We start from the raw sequence: 22,634 nt of genomic DNA, 5'->3' as shown, positions 1-22,634 counted from the left end.
AGCACAGAAAACCAAACGACTGTTTTAAACCAATTGTCATGACCCTGAATGATGTTCACGTGCACTACTGCACTTACAAGCTGACAGGTGCAGATGTATCCTAACGCTGAGCTGCCGGACACAGAACAGGCCCCTCCATTCTGACAGGGCTGAGACTCACACACGCTGTACCGGCTCTGGCACCTCCGACCTGAGGAGAACATGTAACTGGTGTTACAGCGCAGCCGCCAAAACAAATACAACTCACATGCACGTGCACTGCACAAACACATATCTGCAGAGTTTAAGAAAACCAAAAGGTTCTGACCTGTAAAGCCAGGCTTACAGACACACTGGTAGTCATTGGGCAACTGGATACAGTCGAGGCTGTTAGTGGGACTGCAGGGGCTGGACAGACACTCGTTGATGTCTCCCTCGCATCTCTCTCCGGTGAACCCAGGGGGACAGTTGCAGCGGTAGCCGCCCACTCTGTCCACACATGTGCCATTGTTAAGGCACTTAGGAGGAACTCCACGCAGCCTCAGCGGTGAAGCACAGTCGTCCTCATTGATCTCGCACAGTACACCTTGGGGAGAAAGAGAAATAACTGAATGAATAACTGAACAAACTGCAATCCCTCCCAGCCACTTTACTTATCCTACTTAAGTTGTTTCTATTTTGGAGCGAGTCTGTCATTACCTAATGTGCCAGGAGGGCACGAGCAGATGTAATGGCCCACCAGGTCGATGCAGGTGCCTCCGTTCTGGCAGGGATGAGACTGACACTCGTTGATCTCCATCTCACAGTTCTCTCCAGTGTAGCCTGGCATGCACTGGAATCACCAGATCAGAGACATTTAGACAAATGCTGCGATGGTGAGGAATCATTTGAAACACTAATGGCTACTTGACACTGAAGAAGGTGATGTGCTGGACTCACGTCACACTGGTATCCTCCAACATAGCCCCTGCAGGTGGCCCCATTGTGGCAGGGTTTGTCTTCACAGTGGTCCACCTGGCTTTCGCAGTAGCTCCCAGTGTAGTCAGCAGGACATTTGCAGTAGTGAGTGTTCCCGGTGTTAACACAGTGGCCGCCACGGTGACACAGCTCATCTGTTTGAAGACCTGGTGGGGAAGAATTGGATGGAAGAATGAATTAAGACATGACACCTTTCTTCATGAGTACCAGAATAAGGTTGCCACAAAGACAGAAGAAAAACATGGGGCAGACCCTTACCTCTGTGGCGAGCTGCTATCTCACAGGAAACCCTGGAGATGTCGCAGTAGCGTCCGGACCAGCCGCCAGTACATTCACAAGTGAAAGAGGCGTCCTTCTGGCGACATCGGCCTCCATTTTGGCAGGGAGAGGAGCGTCTGCACCAATCCACTGATGACTGGGATGGAAGGAACGAGATGAGAGACTTGTTCAACATTCTTATTCTCAGCACAAGGAATCTTTTCTATCTCTGGAAAATACTCTGTGTTATTTGAGTTTCTCCGTGTGCGCGTGTGTGTGTGTGTGTGTGTGTGTGTGTGTGTGTGTACCTGGCAGCGGTTTCCAGTGTAGCCCTTTGGGCAAGAACAGCGGAAGGACTCCAGTGCATCTTGGCAGATCCCTCCATTCAGACAGGGCTGGGAGTCACATTCATTGACCTCGTACTGGCAGTGGGAACCGGTGAAGCCAGATCGACACTTGCAGTCGTAGCCGTTGATCTTATCTGTGCAGGTCCCGCCGTTGAAACAGGAGCTGTGGGCATACCGGAAATGATTGTTTGATTCCAACATCATCCACGCAAACGATTCACAGAACACTATTCGCAACCATTATGCACACTCAAAAGTTATATCTAGTCACCTTTCAGTGCAGTCGGGGATGTTGGTCTCACAGTAGATGCCAGTGAATCCAGCCCTGCAGGTGCACGTGTAGGAGTTGACGTAGTCTGTGCACGTGGCACCGTTTTTACAGGGCGAGCTCTGGCACTCATTGATCTCAGTGGCACATCGGGGCCCTGTGAAACCTGGCAGGCAGCTGCAGTGGAACGAATTCACCTCATCAGTACAGGAGCCTCCGTTCAGACACGGATCTGAAACAAGACAGAGAGAAAAGAGCCGTCTTGTTAAATATGGAATGGATACAGGACATGCATTGATTGCATACAAATCCTCAGTGTCCCGGGTCGACTTGGTTACATTTGCTCACTCATGGGAGTTACAAAGGTATAAATGAAGTATTGTGTATGACATCTTAAATGTACAGTAGTGATGTTAAACCAGTGTGTTGAGCTTGGTGGCCACTCACTAGGAGAACAGTCATTGATGTTGACCTCACAGGTGGGCCCTGTATATCCAACTCTGCAGGCGCACACGAACGCTCCTGGTGTGTTGGTGCAAGTTCCACGGTTCTTACAGGGGTTGGAGATGCACTCATTTACATCAATGTTGCACAATTGACCTGGAGAGCACAAAACAACACACATTAAAGTACAATTCTGCTCTAATATTTCAGATGACCTTATCTCACTTTTGTTTTTGTTTCTTATCTCTTTCAAAAGGTGTGTCTTCCTGACTAAATGGGAGGAAAACTTTCTCACCTTGCCATCCTGGTTGGCAATTGCACTGGTAGCCCAGGTAGTCTGGTGTGTTTGTGCAGAGGGCATGGTTGGCGCAGGGGTTGGGGGAGCAGGGAGTGAGGACCTCCGCACAGGTGGGTCCGCTGTAGGGAAGCTCACACATACAGGTGAAACTGGCCACGCCGTCCACACAGCTGCCTTTGTTCAGACAGGGGCTGGACGCACACTCGTTGATGTTCACCTGGCACAGGTTACCTAGAAAACAGGAGGACCATTACATTTTACATGTGAAATGGACGGTGGTACTGGAACCCAGCTAGTACATGGCGTGTCAAACCTGTTGGATTCCACAATCATAATATGAATGTGTTCTGTAGTTCTCCAGATATCCACTAGAGGGAGGTATGAGAATGTCATTCAGCACAACAGCATAGACTTGGTGGGGTCCATTTAGGTGCAAATCATTCAATTCTATGACCAAGTTTTTAATCGAGGCACATACTACAAATCTCTTCCATTCTTCTATGGTGTTTTTTTAAACAAAAATATTGAATGTTCAATAAAAAGTATTGTAATAGAAAATTGTATCAAATCAAATCAAAACTATGCTAGTATATACATGTCTACTCTTGACTCCTTTAAGAGTTGAAATTGGGTTGAATTAGCCATACATTTATTTATTGTGTGTGTGCAGTTCAACACCAAGCCTGTACATCACCTAGGGTGGTGGCAATGTTTCCACCTAAAGCCTAGATATTTTATTTTTTGAGAGAAAAATAAATAAGTAAAACAATCCTGTGTATGCATGCATCACATGGGTTAGTAAATGCTGACTGGTCCAAGGTAAATGTATTTTTTGCAGTGCTTCTCACCTCTGAAGCCCTGGCGACACTTGCAGTTGAAGCCATTGAGCTGGTCAATGCAAGTGCCAGCATTCTGGCAAGGGCTGGGCAAACAGTCGTTCCTGTCCAGGTCACAGTTCTTGCCCACCCAGCCAGGCTCGCAGTCACAGCGGTACCTGAGAAGGACAGGTAAGGAAGTAAATAAAGGAGGGTAATCAAGTCAACACAGGACGTACAAGTTTGTCAAGTTTATCCTTTGGAAACATACTAAAACTGTAAACGGTAAACAAAAGGTAGTTGTGGGATTTTTCTTTACTCAAGTAAAAGTATCAATACTGCAATGCAATGAAATTACTGGACGTTACAAGAAAACTAAAAAAGGTCCAGTTTTCCTAATTAATTTGAGTAAAAGTATTGGATCAAAATATTGTTAAAGTACCAAAAGTAAAAGTACTCATTATGCAAAATATTCCGTTTCACAAAGTATCATATGTATAAAATGTATTGAAAACCTTTTGAAAATAGCAGATCTACCTGTAATAATAATAATTCAAATCTACAAAGTAACTAGTAACTAAGGTTTTTAGTGGAGTGGAGTTATTTGCCCCCGGGATGTAGTAGAAAAAGTACTGAAAATTGGAAATACTCCAATAAAGTAAAAGTACCTCCAAATTGTACTCTGGTACATTACTTGAGTAAATGTACTTGGTTACTTTCCACCATTGCTCTTACCCGTTGATATCATCCCTGCAGGCTCCATGGACACAGGGGCTGCTGCCACACTCATCCACCTGGGAGTAACAGTATGGGGGCTTGAAGCCCTCGGGACACTGGCAGTGAAATCCATTCTCCTCGTCGACGCATGTGCCTCCATTCCTGCAGGGGCCGGATGAACACTCGTCTATCTCCACGTTACATTTGGAACCTAGAGAGAGACAAGAAATCAGCCATGGTCAGTCATGGTTTTATCAGCCATGTCTTTTACACAGAATGGATTTGTTCTTGTCCAAAAAATGTTTGCATTCTTTTCAGAGAACATTACCAGTGAAGCCGGGTTTGCAGACGCAGTCGTAGCGGTTGATTCCGTCCTTGCAGAGACCATAGTCACATGGGTTACTGGCGCAATCGTCAAAATTGATCTCACAGTTTGTGCCTGTGTGGACGAGGAGCCAAATTAGGGCATATATCTTTGCCTCTACACTAAGATCCTGTTAATTTATCAGTTTGGAAACAGAAGAGTTACATTAACACCCAGGATGTTTGTGCTGGTGTGTATTTGCGTGTGCGTTGCGGGAGATCTTACCGGAAGTTCCATGTAGACACTGGCAGATGTATTTGTTGACCAGATCCACACACTTGCCTCCGTTCTGACAGGGGTTGCTGTGGCATTCGTTGAGCTGGTTCTCACAGCGGTAGCCAGTGTAACCGGCATCACAGTTGCAGGTGTAGCTGGCGATACCATCGACGCACGTGCCATGGTGGCACGGGTCCGGGTGGCAGTTGTTGATATTGCTCTCGCATAGAGTACCCTCATAACCTGGGGGAGGGAGGAAGACAGATAAGAACGGGCTCTAAGAAGGTTGAAACACTCATCCGTTCAGTTAATACACTGCAAGCTGCAAGCTTTTTAAACACGGCACAATCCCGAGAGCTGACTTGCCCTCACAGGTCTGTTTTTACCTACTCAGAGTTAAATAACTCAGGATTTTACTGTGTGTGTACCTTGAGAACCCATCGTGTTTGTCTTTCCCCTGCTCCATTACAGTCCGTCACAAATCAAATTCCCTTTAACCCCCAAAAAACCTTTTTGTTTCTGTAATCCTCTTTATTCCCATTCTTTCCTTCAATCTATCAATTTCCTTTCATTTTACAATACTCCCTTCCCCATTTCCCTTTTTTTTTGTATCTCTTTCAACTTCCTCTTTCTATTTCCCCACTCTTTCTTTATGAAAGCTTCTACAGTGTGGAGTCTGGTCCCTTTGGTTTCCATGCCGACGCCGTGCGTGTGCGAGACAAGCCACTGTTGGTTAGTGTGTGTGTGTGTGTGTGTGTGTGTTGGAGTAGCAGTGCTGAGCAGGGCAAAGCAGTGGAAGAAGGGCCCTCTACACACGGGCCTCCCGGTCCCGCCTTTGTTCTCGGCGGCAGGGGGAGCGCGGGGGTGGTGGGTGGGGGACAATAGGCCGCGCCACGTCAAACAGGGCCACTTCACTCAACGGAGGGGTCCCACAAACACAGGGAATACCAAGCAGCTGGCCACTGAAACAATGAGCCAGGCTCCCCTGCAGGCACAGGCCCAAACAAACTCACAAACTAACAGCACACTACACACACACACACGCGCATGCAGGGAACTCGATGCAATCACTGCAATAAAAGCTTCGTCGTAGCTTACTGGCATCTAGGTATCTCCAGGTATCTCCATCCTTGTGGAAGTGAATGAATGAATGAATGAATGAATGACTGAATGAATGAATGAATGAATACTGTTAATTTAACCATTAATAACTCAAAGCGTACAAATGTTACGGTCCATTTGGTTCCCATAACATTGAGGATTTGACTGTGTATATGCCATATTGCCATAAAGTGGTGGTGTGTGGGGCTATGCATTGTGGGGTACACATGAACAGATGTCGGGGTGATGACCATGCCTCCCGTCATCGGCAGCTGCTGGCCCTGAGTGACCCCATGATCCAGAGGGCCCAAAGGGAAAAGAGGGGGATTATGGCCTCAAGTCAATCTGCCAGGGCCAAGAGAACCCGCTGACCCCAGATCAACTTGAGGATTCACTGAGACGAGACACACTCCTACAGGTGGCTCTGGCTCATGTGAAACACTACGTTCTATCGACCACTCCTTATCTGTTCGGTTACACATCACAGTCAGGTATTAACCACTTTCAACATGATCTTCAAACTCAAAAGTCACATTGCATGACACGTTGTTAGCTTCGAGAGATTAGCTATTTTTGCTATTCTTCATATGCCGAGGCAGATAGGGCTTCGGTGGTTAAAGCAAAGGAAGGCTTACCTTCAGCACAGCGGCACTCGTATCCGTTGGGCCGGTCGTAGCACTTGGCTCCATTCTGGCAGGGCGTGCTGGCGCACTCGTCTACGTCGATCTGACACATGGTGCCAGTAAACCCTGGGACAGGCAAACACAGAGGTGAGGGGTCAGAGAAAAGCTCCAGTGGAAGGGTCCACATGCAGGTCAGAGGGCAGCACTGTCTCTTCTTAAGAGGGCAAAGGTCTCTGGCTACGTTTAGGGACGTCTGGCCAAAGTCGGGTCCAAGAACGTCTCGACTGGTTATGGGTGCATGCATGTGTTATCTGTGCACTTGGGACCAATGACGAGAGATGATGGTTCGGTGCAGAAGACCCTAACGGAGGCCATGAACCCTGTGCTTCAATCCGAGTGCTGCGGGGAGGTTCTGAAGTGGTGTGACTGAAGGGCATGTGAGCAAGGCAAATGCGCAGGCTATCTGCTCATCTATACTGTCTGGATGCTGAAATGCAATGTCAGGGCCATGACTCATTTCAGGTTATGGAGTGTCTGGACCAGGCTGAATCCTGGAATGCCAGGATAATGTGATATACTGTGAAGTGTAGAGGAATGTGGCAAATTTCATTCTATGGTTCTCTATGGTTACTGGATACAGTCTTGGTACGCAAGTATGTATGAATTTAACAAAATAATAATATTGTTTTGTAATTTCCCTGTGTAAACGTATATGAGACTTTTTGTTTGAGAAACTGAGAGTGGGCACGGTGCCCAGAGAGGGGTGAATTGTGTGCTGATAGAATCTGCTCTGTTGATTAACAGTGTGAGGATAGCCTGTGAGATGGTGCTTGGACGAAAGGGGCGAAAGAATGGGGGGGACAGGACAGGACGGTGGGATTGTTTTCTTTTTTGGGGAACCCCCTCCCCTCCCTTTCCTGCATCAGCTCCTACAGGCTCAATAGCTAGATGGGGGGTGAAGGGGGATGTCTACCCCAGATGTAAATTGCGGACCTGGAAAAGAATCTCATTAGCAGGACTGCTGTTCCCCCCACCGTTGCGGGGAGTGACGGTGGGAGGGGGAGGGGGGGTCTGGCTGCTGTCCTTTCCACATTCCACCAGAGAGGAGGGGAGCTGGGGGTCACAATAGTGTCTTTGTTCAGGCAAGAGGATAGGCAGCCTTTGGGGCCTGGCTTTTTTATTATGAGTGGTGGCTCTAAACGCCAGCAGGCAAAACTATCCCGGCCGGTCCTCCTCCCTCCCTCTGACGGCTCAGGGTGACATTCTGGTTCCTCTCGCACCTGTTCTCACTGCTCACATCACCCGGTTATGGGACATTTATACTTGTTTGCGTGCCTGGTGTCATGCATCTAAAAATAGCTACAGATCTACTCTATTGTCTATTGATTGATCAGATTTTTTGTAGATCTTTTGTCTAGTGTTGTGCTATTGCTTTGTGCACAACATGATGCGCAACTAAATATGCATGCATCACCCTTTAGATGTCCACGTCGGGCTGGCAACAAGGGAAGAAGAGTAGGTAAACGTGTGTGTGTGTGTGTGTGTGTGGGGGGGGGGGGGGGGGGGGAGACGACTTACCTGGCTGGCAGGTGCACGTGAAGCCGTTCACCATATCTCTGCAGATGCCATCATTCACACACGGGTTGCTCTCACAATCATCCACGTCGACCTCACAGTACGTCCCCATGTAGCCTGGAAGACAAGCATCATCATGACACATCAACGCTTTCACACAAGTGGATGACAGTGGAGCAAGCAAACGTTATTAGGATCAATACTCGACTCGCTCGTCCTCCTCGCTTCTTCCCGAATGATGCATGGTCGTGTGTATTATAATTAGTGCGTGCGTGTGCACACGTAAGAGTGTGAGTGGGTGGGTGGGTGGAGGATGCAGGCGGGCTGTGGGAAACTTTCCTCTCTGTCACAGGAGGCCTCGGAGGGTTCTCAATCAATGGTCTCTACTGAACCACAGGGGGAAGAAAATGGTGCTTTAACCCCCCTCCACCCCACCCCCGGATGGGAAATGATCTCCAAAAATACCAGGGCTCCTTCTGCTCTGACCAGAACTACCACACACCCTCACTGTACACCGCTACACTGAGCTGTAGCACCGTGAGCTATAGAGAGGGCTCCTCTATTGAGGTGAAACAGAGTGTGGAGCAGACCGCCGCTCCTGCGGAGAGAGGCTGGTGTGGAATCAGAAATAATCAGCGGCTCTATGTGAGCCAGACGATGAGGAGGAGGGTGGTGAGGAAGGGCCTGTCTGTGAACATGGGGGGGGGGGGGTGGGGGTGGGGGTTGAGGGGTGACAGGGGGAGAGGCTCTGGGAAAAGACCTCTCTCCCTCTGTGTGTGTGTGTGTATGTGTGTGTGTGTGTGTGTGTGTGTGTGTGTGTGTGTGTGTGTGTGTGTGTGTGTGTGTGTGTGTGCGTGAGGGGTGCAAAGTGGAGCACAGAGGGGCCCTATTGTTCCTGTCCATTCCCACCACTCTGCAGCTCATTAGTATTCACAGCACACTCCTCCCCCTGGCCGCTCACCCTTCTCTCTCCCATCTCAGCCCTATAGAGAGACGACTCGCAGCTCTAATTTGTATAGTCCCCGAAACCCCAGGACGCACGTAGAGCTGTGCGTGAGAGTTTCACTGGGTTTGCTTTTTTTGTCTCAGTGCTCAGCCCATAACTCAGTCAATAATACCCCGTCTGGCTGTGTACAGTGGATCCGAGAGGAAAGGAGGGCCGTAGCCCATATGACACCTAATTGTATTACATAAACACTACACTGGCAGTCAGTACAGGCTTCCTTCAACTTTGAGTGATCGGCTATTCAACTGTCAACAGTTTGAAGGAAGATGGTGTTCAAGGTGTTTCGCTGCCACATGCACACAGCTGGCGGCAACATGGCAGGCAGTGGAATTCCTCAGGTTTGTATGGAAACAAAAAACACAAACAAGAAAATGTTCCAAATGAAGTACAAATTGAACAGCAGAACCACTGGGTGTCAGCAGCAAGCAGGTTGGAGTACGTACCTGGCATGCAGATGCAGGTGAACTCGCCAATGCGATCCAGACAGGTGGCATCGTTCTGACACGGCATGGACAAACACTCGTTGATGTCGATCTCGCAGCGTGGCCCGGCGTAGCCTCTGCCACACTGACACTGGAAGGAGCCTTCCGTGTTCACACACTTTCCAAAGTGTTCACATGGGTTGGCGCCTTGTTGGTGAAGAGAAAGAAATATGAGAAACGCACTAGTAACACAGTGAGAGAGACGCAAAAGATCAGGCACGGCACAATTTCCGCCAAGGACGTTACCATGCATCAGGACTCACCGATTGAACACTCATCCATGTCCTGATTGCAGGCCCCTCCGACAAAGCCGGCAGGGCAGGTGCAAATGGCACGGCCGTTCAGGGGGTTGGTATCACATACCGCACCCTCATTGCAGGGGTTACTGACGCACGCATCATCCAGGTGGCACAGCAGACCTGATTGGGTTGTGGAGAGGTGGAGAGAGATGTCAATATGCAGCTCACAAATCTAACAAATCAAATCAAATGAAAATCAATCGACTTGGGTCGACGAGGTGCCACCGCAGACAGATGACATCGGCTGACTCACCAGTCTTTCCCACAGGGCACTCGCAGAAAAAGGATGCCACGCGGTCGTGGCAAGTGGCACCATTGAAACAGACAGCGATGGCGCAGTCGTCGATGTTCTCGCTGCAGTCGTCACCCGTCCAGCCGTTGACACAGACGCAGGTGTGGCCGCCGATCGTGTTGAAGCAGGTGCCGCCATTGTGGCAAGCGTTGGGTTGCATGAGGCACTCGTTGACGTCCTCGGCACAGTACTGGCCTGGAGAGAGCGAACCCAATTCATTGAGACCCACTTTCCACATTTTACGTTTATATTAAAACAGGTGCACAATTGAGCGCCACTGTACCTGTCCATTCTGGAGGACACTGGCAGTTGTATGTGTTGACTCCATCCACACAGATACCGCTATTCATGCACTTGTGGCCTGGACAGTCGTCCACGTTATTCTCACAGTTGTGTCCCTCAAATCCTGAAAGACGGAGAAAGCCGTTATGGCAGACAGTAGTGACAAAACGTTGAATTTGTTCTTTACAATATATTTGTTGTTCTGCACCGTGACAACGAGTTGTAAGACAGTAGTGATGCATGGTTTTGCTTTTGGGGACCTTGCTTTGACTTATTCCCCATCACTTTACCCAAACCATAACCAATTTAATAGACATGCTGTTCCCAATCAACTGGTGTGATGTCCACACACACACACACACACACACACACACACACACACACACACACACACACACACACACACAGAGAGAGCGAGAGAGAGAGAGAAGCGGTGTTTACTATACATCCGTGGGCCCCATTTCCCTCCACTAAACATGACCACTCATAACCCTTACTTAAATTTCCCACAGTGGCGGAGGTATAGGCCAGAGGGGTCGGTAAAAAGATTCAGTGGGTGTCTGACTGTTTACATCTTCTCATGGCGGTGGTTCCCACACCATGCCAGAACCAGGCATGACACCACTCCACTCCAGAGGTCCGCACTCCCCGCAGTGTTTGCTTGTTTTATAATCTCTCACAGTTTCAATGACTTCCTCTCTGGCAAGAGACATTTCCTGTCAACTCCCCGGAGCGAAACCAGAAGGCCCATAAAGTAAATTCCTCGTGTAGCGAAGAGAGCGGAGCGAAGGAGAGCGCGGGGGAGCAAGACTCCTCAACTCTCCCACCCTCCCACCGCGCGCGCAGCTATTAATAGCAAGCCAGGAAGCTGACCTGGGACGGGGGAGTAAATCCCAGCAGCAACGCAACGCTGACACCTACGTCATCCGCTTGGGAGAACCCTAGTAGTGTCTATACTGCTTATGCTGGGGGATATGGGGAATACTGTGTGAGTGTGAGTGTGAGTGTGTGTGTGTGTGTGTGTGTTGTAGGCCTGTCGCAATTATTACATAATCGTCTAATCGCAATTATTTTGACACAATCGTCATTATCAGAAAAGTGTTCATACGTTAAACAAATCTGAAATAGCAGATCTATGAGTGTGTGTGCTTGTGTACCTGGCAGGCATGCACACTCATAGGAGTGTTCACTGGTCTGTCGACAGGTGCCCCCGTTGAGGCACTGGGAGGGGGCACAGGGCAGGGTGGACACCTCACAAGTCCGCCCGCTGTAGCCAGGCGGGCACTGGCAGCGGAAGGACCCGTGGGTATTCAAGCAGAGGCCCCCGTTCAGGCACACGGCAGGCTTGTGGCACTCATCAATGTCGTTGCGGCAGTTCTTTCCCTGGAAGCCAGGTGGGCAGGAGCAGTTGTATTGGTTATTCCAGTTGGCACAGCGGGCTCCGTTGGCACAGGGACTCGTGGCACAGGCATCTATGAGGGAGCAGTCTTGGCCTAGAGATTCATGGGTGAATTGTGTTCGGTTAAAAAAGGGAAACACGGTCGTCTGTTCATTGACCAAATTCACACGGCTGGTGGTCATTTAGATTTTATGTACCCGACGTGACATAAGAGCAAAAGGTCTCCTCCTCGCTGTGTGAATAAAAATGGTCAATGAGACAATTGTGCAAAATGTTATGCGTTTACACAGTCCATCATACCTCTGTATCCTCTCTGACAAACACAGGAGTACTGTGGGATCCCCTTGGCCACCTGGCTCTTGCATGCTGCTCCGTTTAGACAAGGTGACCGGTGACAGGGGTCTGAGTGCTGACAGAGAGTACCGATGTAACCAGGCCGGCACCTGCAGAGAGCACGAGCACACACACACGCGCGCAAGTTAGAATGGCTTTGGCAGAAAACAGTGCTGACAGACTGAGGCATTTGGGACAGATCTGTGAAACTACATCAGGCTATGCTGCAGCCAAAGCCCATGTGCTGTAGCTGCTGCTTTCCCACCATGTTCCTTAATATTCTGGGCTTTGGCAAGCAGGGGCCCCATGACACCTTGGCAGAGCCTGCTGCAGCTGACTCATAGCCTGGCACAAGTGGGATCTCTGGGCCCAGGGGTTGTATTGGGTGGGATTGCAAAAAGTTAAATAAAATAAAATAAAAAGAGTTCCCTCATAAATATTAACAATGCAACAGGTCTGTCAATACACACACACACACACACACACACACACACACACACAGTTCCTTGTTTGAAAACAGACAGAGGCCATTTCTCTTTCGTCTTCCCATTTTTGCTGAAGAAAGACAGGACGATTCAGAGAAAACTTCCCTCTTCTCGTGTCACTTCCAGCTGGAAAGCCTCACTTTCTCCATGGCGGCTCACATTCCTGCACCATTACCGTTTTTCCGCACTCTAGCTCTCATTTCTGTCCTCGTATATTAAAAAGAACACACCCAGAAAAGAGCCGCCCTAAAAACCTTGACACTGCCAAGAACATCTGACATTAGCAAGACTATTAAGACCATGAGGGCGTATGGGAGACAAACATCACACGTAAGCGCAACATCAGCGGTGGCTTTGGAATTAGTGTAAAGACTGGGAACTGGGAAGAGACATAAAAAGTTAAAGGTTATTGTATTCCAATAAAACACTACATTATCTTGATGAAATACTGAGCCTGACCTGAAAAGTACAGCGGTAATGGGAGGAACACATAAACAGGGTTTCCTATGGCTCTCTCTGGGGGGGAGCTCGGACATGGTTTGGATCGGGGGCTGTTAAGGAGGCCAATGCAGGCAGGTAACATTACACCCACACTGGGAACCCCTGCCTGGGGACGGGCTCCCACTTCAAACAGGCCGTTTGATGCTGATGACAGGGCAGTGATGACTGGACTCTGGCCCTCCCTCGGGCCCTCTCTCCTCTTTCACCGGAGTGGAACCCCTGGGTAGAACCAACAATGGCTTTTCCTCTTCACTGTTATAGGAACACCAACATCACACTGTGGTGGCTCATCTTTTATTGTGCCTGGCTCCTTTGTGGCCACTCTCTCTCTCCTCCCCTTCCCTCAACCTGTTTTTTATGTCTCTCACTCGTGGCTGGGGCCCCGAGGCTGCTCCAGGTATAGCATCTGAACATGATTCAGTGGTCCAGCCCTGCACAGTCAAATCCTTAGTTGTCAATTTAGCTCAGGGGCCGGGTGTACAAATGCAACTCTGTGTACAAAATACAAATGTAACCAAATGGACCCGTATTGGTTACATTTGTACACTTTCAGAGTAACAAAAGGATAAATTAACCATGGGGATTTTACTGTGTGGCTAAGTGCTGAGGTAACTGGTTCCTACAGACTTCTCTGCTCTGGTTCAGAAAGACAAAAGGGTGCTCAGTTTTCTTTGGGATTCTTTTTTTGTTTTGTTTCTAGACAGGGAAGCCACAGTGCCGAGCATTGAACGGACAGGCAACAAAGGCTTACCCACAAGAATGTTATGTTACCCCATGCAGAAAGTCAGGAAAATGGCAAAAAAATATATAATAAAAAAAGTATTTATTTAACAATTGTTCAGTTACCGTACATGTGCTGGATTCAGTAAAACATCACTACACGGGTATGGTGTCAAAGTCAGTCAAAAGTCAGTTCTGCAGGAGTGAAGCTTCAAGTATTTTTATAACGAAAGGTATATTGGAACATGCCCATGTTGATTTCATGCACATTAATATAGCAATCCTAACCACTTGAACCCCTGCATCCTTCCTGCGCCCTATACTGGGGGGAACCGTCTGCAAAAATCGCAGATACACTCTACAGTCTACAAGCTCACAATTTGTGAGCTTGTAGATTTTGTGTAGACGGAAAAAGCAGTCCAAGTACAGTTGAAACTCAGGTTGTTAGAAGAATAGAGGGTTGTTAAAGTAGCACAGCGAGATTCTCAGTGGGTGGGGAATCCCGATCATAGACTGTAACGGTAGCCACGCCCCTCAGAACATACGCGACTTTATGGTAAAAAAAATTATAAATGGGACCATAATTTTCCAAAAAGAATATTATGACATTAGAAATGAGACTTTAAACTAGTGACTGGAAGCAGAAAGTATTCATGACCATGTTTATTAAGGTAATACAGTCTAGGTGAAGTTGGGCCCAAATACATTCTTCTATGGGGCTATGGTTTTTTTTTTGGGCCCAATGACAGCGCCACAACAGGCCATTATATGAACTTTCAGGAAATCCCGATTTCCTTAGTAGCTTCACAAAATATCTGTCTGACTGCCCCCCTGGTTCTAAAACAGCCGTTCTGGGACACTATTTCCCAAACAGGGGTCAATTTTTTTTAAATCCCATTTTCTTTTCCTACATTTAAAAGATTATTTTTATATAACAGAAAAACAACAAAGAACAAATCTTAGGAATTCCATAAATAAAAAATAAAAATTATAGTCGATCTACAAGCCCGCAACGCAGCACGAAGCAACACGTTGTGCTTTTGTAAATCTTCTATTTTCACTAGTTTGGGTCCCGGACAAACATCTAATCTTTCTTTTGCATCTCGACCTGAAAGGTTTGGGAAATGGGAAGGGAACCACACTGCTCTATACTGACCAGGTGTCAGTATAGTTGGTGTGGGTGTAGCTGAGCCTTTTCTACAGTGAGCTAGTTCTTATGGTCTGTCTGTACTCTGTACTCATGGCAGCCTTCACCCGCAAGGCGACCCACACTGTGTTCATTCCAACAGGACAATTCATATTCATGTATGCTCTGATAAAGGTCTAATGGTCCTAACATTATTAATTACCACATGACCGTAACACATCATTATACAAAAAGTTGTGTTACTAAGTTGAAACGCCACTTTCCAATGAAACAGGTAAAGCCGGGTTAGTGCTGTAATGGAATTAATTATGCACATCAATCTAATTATTGCAATAACCTGATTATTCCCAGTAATCAGGTTTATTATGCCTCAGCTACTACAGCTACTCTTCCATCTGCCAAAGCTTTCCACACACGCACACACACACACACACACACACACGCACACACACACACACACACACACACACACACACACACACACACACACACACACACACACACACACACACACACACACACACACACACACACACACACACGCTGAGAGGTCAGATGTCAAAGGTCTCCAGTCTGATTGTGATGATAATGTCAGTCAGGGCTGCAGCAGGGAGCGGTGTGGGGGAGGGGCTAGGGATGGGGGTGTCTGCTAGAGGGGAGGGTGGGGTTGTCGGAGCGCAGGAGGAGGGGTCTGGTTCATAGGGAATGTCATGTCATATTTCCTGTAATCCCTCGTCTCCTGCTCTGAAAACACTCGCTCCGAATCCCAGATCCCTGTCGCCGTAGCAACCTCACAGATGAACGAGCAAGCCTGACACCCTACCAATCAACCCCCCCCCACACAGCCTTGGTCCCCTTGGCTATTTGTCATGGCTTGGCTGGGTTTATTTAGAGGCAAATTAACTATGTCTGGAATCTAGGGTGTCACCAAAAAACTGTTGTGGCACAAAGAGGTCTTTGGAAGGAACTGGGGATGTAAACTACTTAGGAAAGTACAACACAGACTGACAGTCAAACCCTCCCGACGTGCATTTTACACTGTGGCTAGTGTTGCCATGTCTGCTTATTATAAGCGACTTTTGCTAGGTCGTGTTTTTTTGGGGCTCGTTTCTAAAGTGTAGTTGTTTATTTAGGCTTGTTTCCTAATGTTGTTTAAACCAGTGATTCTCACACATGTCAAGTACCTCCAGATGAATGTATTTGTCCAACTAAGGACCCTACATCTAAACATACTTTGTGCCAGGAGCCAACATACAAGATTTGTAAATGTTGTTAAAATGTTTCAAAGAATATTCCACATTTTCAAATTGCCTAGTTTCTTTTGGGCTTGCTTTCATGGACCTGGTTGCTTATTTGTCTCCCACAAACTGGCAAAACTGACTGTGGCCATTTGAATGCTGAAGAAAGCCAGAGAGCAGCCATTTTTCCCCCCTTCTGGCCCGTTGTTCTCCTCCAAAGACTCGTCAGTACAACTCTCCGCGGGCATAGAATAACTTATGGCTCTTTCTAGGAAGTGCTGTGCGCGGCGTGCGCGCACGCATGCATGTACTTCTGTGTAAAGCCCAAACCACACCAAAGGGTTGAGATGGGACGGTTTTAGCGTTCGTCCCAGCAGTGTGATATGTCCTGTCGCACTTGGATCTTGAACAGGAGCGGTATAGGACAAAAAAAAAGGACATGTCAGCGCGCCAAGTGCAAATACAAGGCGATAAAGTAGGGATATTTACGAGGTTGAGCATTTCAAAGAATTTTGGTATTAGAAAAAAGTGTGTGATCAAACATTCTTGTGTGTCTAAACACACTTGGAAATTTGCCAGTGTGTTATGCGTGTCCACAGTCAAATCCAGGGTGTTGTTTAAAAGCTGCAATATGTAGATGCATGTCATACCCGGGATTCAAACCTGTTGGGCGCAAGCGCACTAACATTTCTACTGCTGCGCTACAGCAATGCGGCATGAAACCCATTTGGCCAGCAGAGATATTACACTTTGCTCTTCATGTTCATGCAAAGCTTCTTGTCAACCAGTAGTCCTATACAAATAGAAGAGCAGGGAGAGCACCTCCAACAAGCACAGTTGTGCTAATTGTATGACACTGCCACTGGCATAATCTACCATGCAGATTGTTTAAAATAACATTTTATTCACAAAAAAAAGGTATGGATTGCAGCCTCAACTCTGAAATTGCCAAATTGACCAGCATGGGTTTTTCGGTGGACAGATTTATACTGCGTACGTGCATACAAGGAAGCTGTGAGAATGGCCGTAAGAGGGAACACTGGAGAAGTTATTTGTCCTCCCTACAAACACACATTGGCCTAGGCAGGCAAAACACATTCTTTTGTCTAGACCTGTACCATTGCCAATATGCTACTCCCATAATAACACATAAGTCAGAGCTCTATCAGTGCAGAGGCTGTGGGAGAGACGCTACTTTGTCCTGCTGCACCTGAGAATAGCCTTATCAACCTCTTTACAACCTTGTGGATTCCACTGGTTCTGGGAACAGCGGGGCAGCAGGAACTGTACTTTCAACGCGGGGCCAGCCCTGTTTGTGGTGAACGTGGACAGCAGGTGTGAGCCGCTGTTGTGCAATACTAGGCCCCTGAGTCACAGTTTGTGAGTGTCGACTTCTGACCTTAAGAGGAAGAGAAGTGCACCAGACTGGGAGGGGTGGGGGTGGACCTGGGAGGCAGGGAGGGAGCCTGCAAGGGGATGGCCAGGGTGGGTAATCTCCTCACGTCACAACACACATGAAGGCCTCCACCAGCTGCAGGCGCGGCACCATGCATCTGTCCACATCTGTCAGCGAGACTCTGGGCGTCTGGCATTTGGCTGCTCTCTCTGCCATGCTTTTACGCTAGAACAGCACCGCCATTGTGCTCAGAGAAGAGCAGAGACCAACCAACAACACACTTGGAGGCCACAGCACACGCAGTCACGCACACGCACTCAAGAGATATGGAGGATATGGAGGACATTTGCATGCAATGTGCGTTACTCTACACACCTGGAGCATTAGGCAAAAGGCACCACTGCAAAGCATACACAACACTGTTCACACATGCAGCAATCACAACACACCCAAACACAAGCAAAAACTTACAACCAGCTTTAGCTTCTGTGGAAGGGTAGCATTGTGAACCCGCAAGAATGGGTGGGAATCCACTGGGAAATTGCAAAACAAGGGAGAATGAGAGCACAACAATGACATCACTTTGACACCTTCATAAAACGATCCTCGTGAAAGCCATGTGTAGGAAGTTAACACTTGACTTCAGACATTCGCCCGGTCTACTGTCATTTCTATTGTGTCGTTGCAACCGTGCGGTGTGTCCCCCCCCCCCCTCCCTCCGATAAAAACCTTTTGATTTATGTGTGTGAAACTTGCCACTCACACCGAGTGTAACACAATGCCACTTTTCCTGTGCTCTGGGTCATTGGTGGCAGCAGGTAACCCGAGCTCATCCCCTCTCAAACAATAGCTGCTACTCAGCCAGGGGTCAGAGGGCAGCTCACCTGTGGAAAGAGAGGCTGTAATCTCTGACACGGTTCATACACACAGTCATGGTCCACAAAGTAATAACTACAGGAGTCCCCTCCCAGGTACTGAAACACATTCCTACCACAAATGAACGGTAAAACTAAAAACAGGACGAGACACCGACCTACATCGGTAATCTTCTCATTCAGAATGGAAATGCAACCTCTCTGGGTTAATAATACCTAATGGAACTTTTAATAACACATTTTCATCCCCCCCCCCCCCCCCCCAAATTCCTGCATGAACAAAGCCTACTTCTGCCAGACTCAATCCATACTGTCACCACATTGCCAAAAACAGCCCATCCACCCTGAACAGCCTCTCCTCTACTCCTCTCCTCAACTCTCTCCTTTCTCAGCTAAGAGCCAGGTTTGGGGTCTGGTAGTGGTGGTGTGGTGGTGGTGGAGGGGGGTTGTGTCCCAAATAAAAGAGCTAAAGTAGTCAGAACCCCTTTGTATGTGAAGGTGGGGGTGGGGTGGTGTTGGGGGGGCAGTGACCCAAACAGCCAGTCTTTCAGGCCTGGGCTTACACGGACCAGCAGGCCTGGGCTGTAACCTGGCAACAGTAACCCACGGTAGGACAGAGGGAAAGAGGGGGTTGTTGTCAGACAGGGTTCCATGAGGACAGTTGGGGCACTTGAGAGGACAGATCCCTTGCATATGCAGGTAGCACTCAGCGCAGTGTGGGACCAATTCAAACCCATAATGGAGTACGATCAGTCCTAAAAAGCAGTGTGTATAAGCATTTCACAGTTTAAAGTCCAACATTTAATAGAAGAATGGTGCTTAGACAGACAATGGCGGTATTGAAATGTCCTGAGGGAGGCTTTTTCGTGCCCCCCTTCCCCTTCACTGCATGAATATTAACCATGTGAACATCAAGACAATTAACCTTCGCTAAGAGGAAACTAAATATGAATCTATACAGAAAAGTAAGGCAACCTGCCTTACTTTGCCACCGTTCACCTCTGAGAGATGTGTACTCACACACGCAGCATATCTCTCTAGATATATATACTGTATAGATATAGACACTATATACTTGTACACTCTACATGTACACAAGTATTACTTGTACCCGCTACAAGCATACAGGCTTAAGTAAAGGTATTTCCCTGACTTTGGGGAATGCTCAAAAGTTGCCACTGTGAAATTTTGCACCTTGATGCGAGAAAGAGGTCTGCTTGCTAAACAAACAATTACTTACTGTGCTGCAACTGATCTGACAATAAATTAAGAGCACACTTGTACTCCACATTTCTGTTGATACACTATCTGCACAAATGTGCCTAAAATGTCAACAGATTTATGGAAAAATACTCCCTGACATTTCTGAAATAGCAGAGCTTTTGCCTATAACCACATTGCATGAATCCCAGGGTTGAGGTCTTTCAGAGCATTCTTCAATGAACTCGACCACAAAAACCCCACCCCACCACCTAAACTGAACCAGACTTCTGGAAAACTTTGAAATTTTAAAGAAAGGTTTTTCACCCAAACATAAAAGATATAGTGCCTTGGCATTTCTCCAATATTTTGGCGCATGTCCAATTACATACTTTCTAAAATGACATTACCATCACAAAGGATATGACTAAGGCCTTCCAGCCGGTGTCCATATGGTTGATCAATTCAGTGAATAATATCTGCCGCAATATTAATATGGAGTATGTTACCGTGGCGTGGAACTGTATCTTGAAAGAACCCACACGGACAGTTTGCCAATGTTGACAGAGGCCGTCATACAAATTGACTGAGAGCTGTTTGCACAAAGTCTCACACATATCCGTGGTCCTGAAAGACCCGGGTTTGTTTATAGGGCACTGGCAAACTTCTACAGCGATAAGCTAGTAGGGAAGAATGCTTGGAAAACTGCCAAGGAATGTCCATTATCTCGACCACTGTCACCCATAAACCGCTGGAAGAGTTTACGATGAAGGTGGTGGTCGTCTCTTATCTCACTCAAACATCTTATTTAACCCCAAAGCAGATAACTTCCATGTGGTCATTCAGCTTCATTTCCCAAGTCGAGTATCCATGCCTGATCTGGGTCTTGCATTAGGGAGGTAGTAAATATTGCCTGGCTAAATCAACACGTTTCTGGAAAACTGCGATTCTCTTCCTGCAGCATTCACAGAAAAGAGCCCATCCCTTCCTCTTCTGCCAAGGGTGGGAGAAACAGGGGGAATTTGGCTGGGTTGTGAGGACGGACCTCAGTTATTCCAATCAGCCATGCTGCCTACATGTGTCTTTAGAAGTCATTGTCTCCCAGATGAGGACAAACAGTCAAGGGATAAGACTTCAGACGGAGGCTTATCCCTATCTAAGCATGAGGTTCAGACATACGCTGGCTACCAAAAGAACTAATAATACACAAATCATGGCGTTTCCTTCCTCTGCCGGCTACATGGTAATGGAAAGTCTGACAATTATTATCTAGCAAAGCTGTGCGTGCGTGTGTGTGCATGTGTGTGCGCGCGCTCACAGGCGTGTGCACATGTGTGTTTGTGTGTTAACACATTTGCACTTAGGCCTTTCCAACTTCAAGTAATAAATCTTGGGGACAACAGTAGAAATGCAAGCATGTGTGGTTAGAAACACGCACGGAATCAAATGTAAAAAAGCATGAGAATGTTGATGGAGTATGGAGACTGGTGCATTGAATTATTTGAATAAGCTGCTTAAGCTGCCGAAATAGATGGGATGTACGTAGTAAGAGAGGTCAGAAGGCACCACTTCCTGTGATGGGGCCTGGGAAACGCAAATCCTGGTCCCCAGTCATGACCCAGGATAAGTGGGGACGACAATATCCGCCTGCCCCCTATCATAGTTTGACCTCACGTCACATACTGCTCATCTCTTGTCTGATGACGACCGTAGAGATTCTCTGATGACTCCAAATGACTTGATCAGTGATCGGCAATTTAATTTATCTGGAGAAATCCGATATATAGTATAATATCATTTTGCAACTTTGTGACAGGCGCCACACACATATGATATAACACACCACACACATACAGTACATATAATCATTCAAATCAGTGATCGGTCCCAAAAAACCTACTACTAGGGCTGGGCGATATGGAAATACATGATATTTTTTTTACAAAATATGTCAATATCGATAATGTGACGATAACATACATTTTCTTAACTTTTTTTTTTATATATAATTTTTATCCCACGATTTTGTAACCCATTTTTTCACCCAGTGTCAATTATCTAATGTAATCCTGGTCTCCACACTCCCTCCACAAACCTGGGGAGAGCAACGGACTGACTTCATGCTTCATTCAATACATGAGCATCCAAGCCGCTTCTTTTTCACCTGACAGGGGAGTTTTCCCGGTTTGACGAAGCACGTGGTAGGAACACGTTATTCCAACCAGTTATTTTCCCCTCCATCAGGCGCTCCAGGCTGGCCAGGGGGAGCCAGTTTAGAGACCAGGATAACTGTGCGCTTTTTGTGGGGGTACTAGTACCTACCCTAGGGGACGCAGGGAGAACATGCAAACTCCACACAGAAAGGCCGTTTGCCATCCCTATTTTTCTTCTTCTTAACTTATTGACCATCTTGTTTGTGGTTCATTGACTGTTTGTCGATAGCTATAGCAACTGGGGGGCTAACCAGATGATAATGAAGACAGCAATCTTTCATAATTAAATTAAAAAAACTTGTTTAAGTATCACATGGCTTAAAGGAGTAGTTCTCCCATATGAAGGACTTATTTTCTATCAATTACACACCCCATGAAGCCTTGAATTCATGGAGATATTTCTGTTTTTGTCGCATTCCTAAGCCAATAATTTGGAGTCTCGACTCAAAGAATCTCCTACTGACGGATGACCCGGTCATCAAATTATTGGCTCAGGAATGCGAGTAAAAAAACCTTCATGGGGTGTGTAATTAATAGAAAATAAATCCTTTTTTGGGTAAACAACTCCTTTAGAACCAGGAAAAGACACCACTAATGCCATATCATGATATTCAACATCCCAAAATCCCAGACGATTTCTTATCTCATATCACAATATTGATATAATATCAATATGTTGCCCAGCACTAGGCCCTTCTGATCTAAATCAATTTCCACGCTGCGTTAGTTGTCCACTGACATGATGGATGGCTCCATCTGCCTGTCAGGATAACATGACTGATA

The 22,634-nt window shown here is 47.2% G+C and overlaps 1 protein-coding gene across 1 annotated transcript in view; it reads right to left on the bottom strand.

Moving 5' to 3' along the window:
* Positions 1-22,634, bottom strand: part of notch3 (notch receptor 3) — a 37,934-nt gene that overhangs the window by 7,878 nt on the left and 7,422 nt on the right. Inside the window, exons 3-23 of the mRNA XM_080776983.1 lie at positions 12,044-12,186; positions 11,502-11,837; positions 10,346-10,468; positions 10,024-10,257; positions 9,735-9,890; positions 9,433-9,618; positions 7,987-8,100; positions 6,421-6,534; positions 4,694-4,927; positions 4,433-4,543; positions 4,123-4,315; positions 3,421-3,566; positions 2,570-2,803; positions 2,278-2,430; positions 1,834-2,062; positions 1,524-1,725; positions 1,216-1,372; positions 919-1,103; positions 679-811; positions 308-565; positions 78-190 (exon numbers count right to left, since the gene is read on the bottom strand). Of these exons, the coding sequence (XP_080633109.1) occupies positions 78-190; positions 308-565; positions 679-811; positions 919-1,103; positions 1,216-1,372; positions 1,524-1,725; positions 1,834-2,062; positions 2,278-2,430; positions 2,570-2,803; positions 3,421-3,566; positions 4,123-4,315; positions 4,433-4,543; positions 4,694-4,927; positions 6,421-6,534; positions 7,987-8,100; positions 9,433-9,618; positions 9,735-9,890; positions 10,024-10,257; positions 10,346-10,468; positions 11,502-11,837; positions 12,044-12,186 (3,754 nt within the window). The remainder of the gene's footprint in view (positions 1-77; positions 191-307; positions 566-678; positions 812-918; positions 1,104-1,215; positions 1,373-1,523; positions 1,726-1,833; positions 2,063-2,277; positions 2,431-2,569; positions 2,804-3,420; positions 3,567-4,122; positions 4,316-4,432; positions 4,544-4,693; positions 4,928-6,420; positions 6,535-7,986; positions 8,101-9,432; positions 9,619-9,734; positions 9,891-10,023; positions 10,258-10,345; positions 10,469-11,501; positions 11,838-12,043; positions 12,187-22,634) is intronic.

Source organism: Protomyctophum bolini, assembly GCF_963924005.1.
Source record: "Protomyctophum bolini genome assembly, chromosome: 11".
Classification (NCBI taxonomy): domain Eukaryota; kingdom Metazoa; phylum Chordata; class Actinopteri; order Myctophiformes; family Myctophidae; genus Protomyctophum; species Protomyctophum bolini.
Note: the sequence above shows the minus strand (reverse complement) of the source record. Positions and strands in the feature narration are given on the sequence as shown.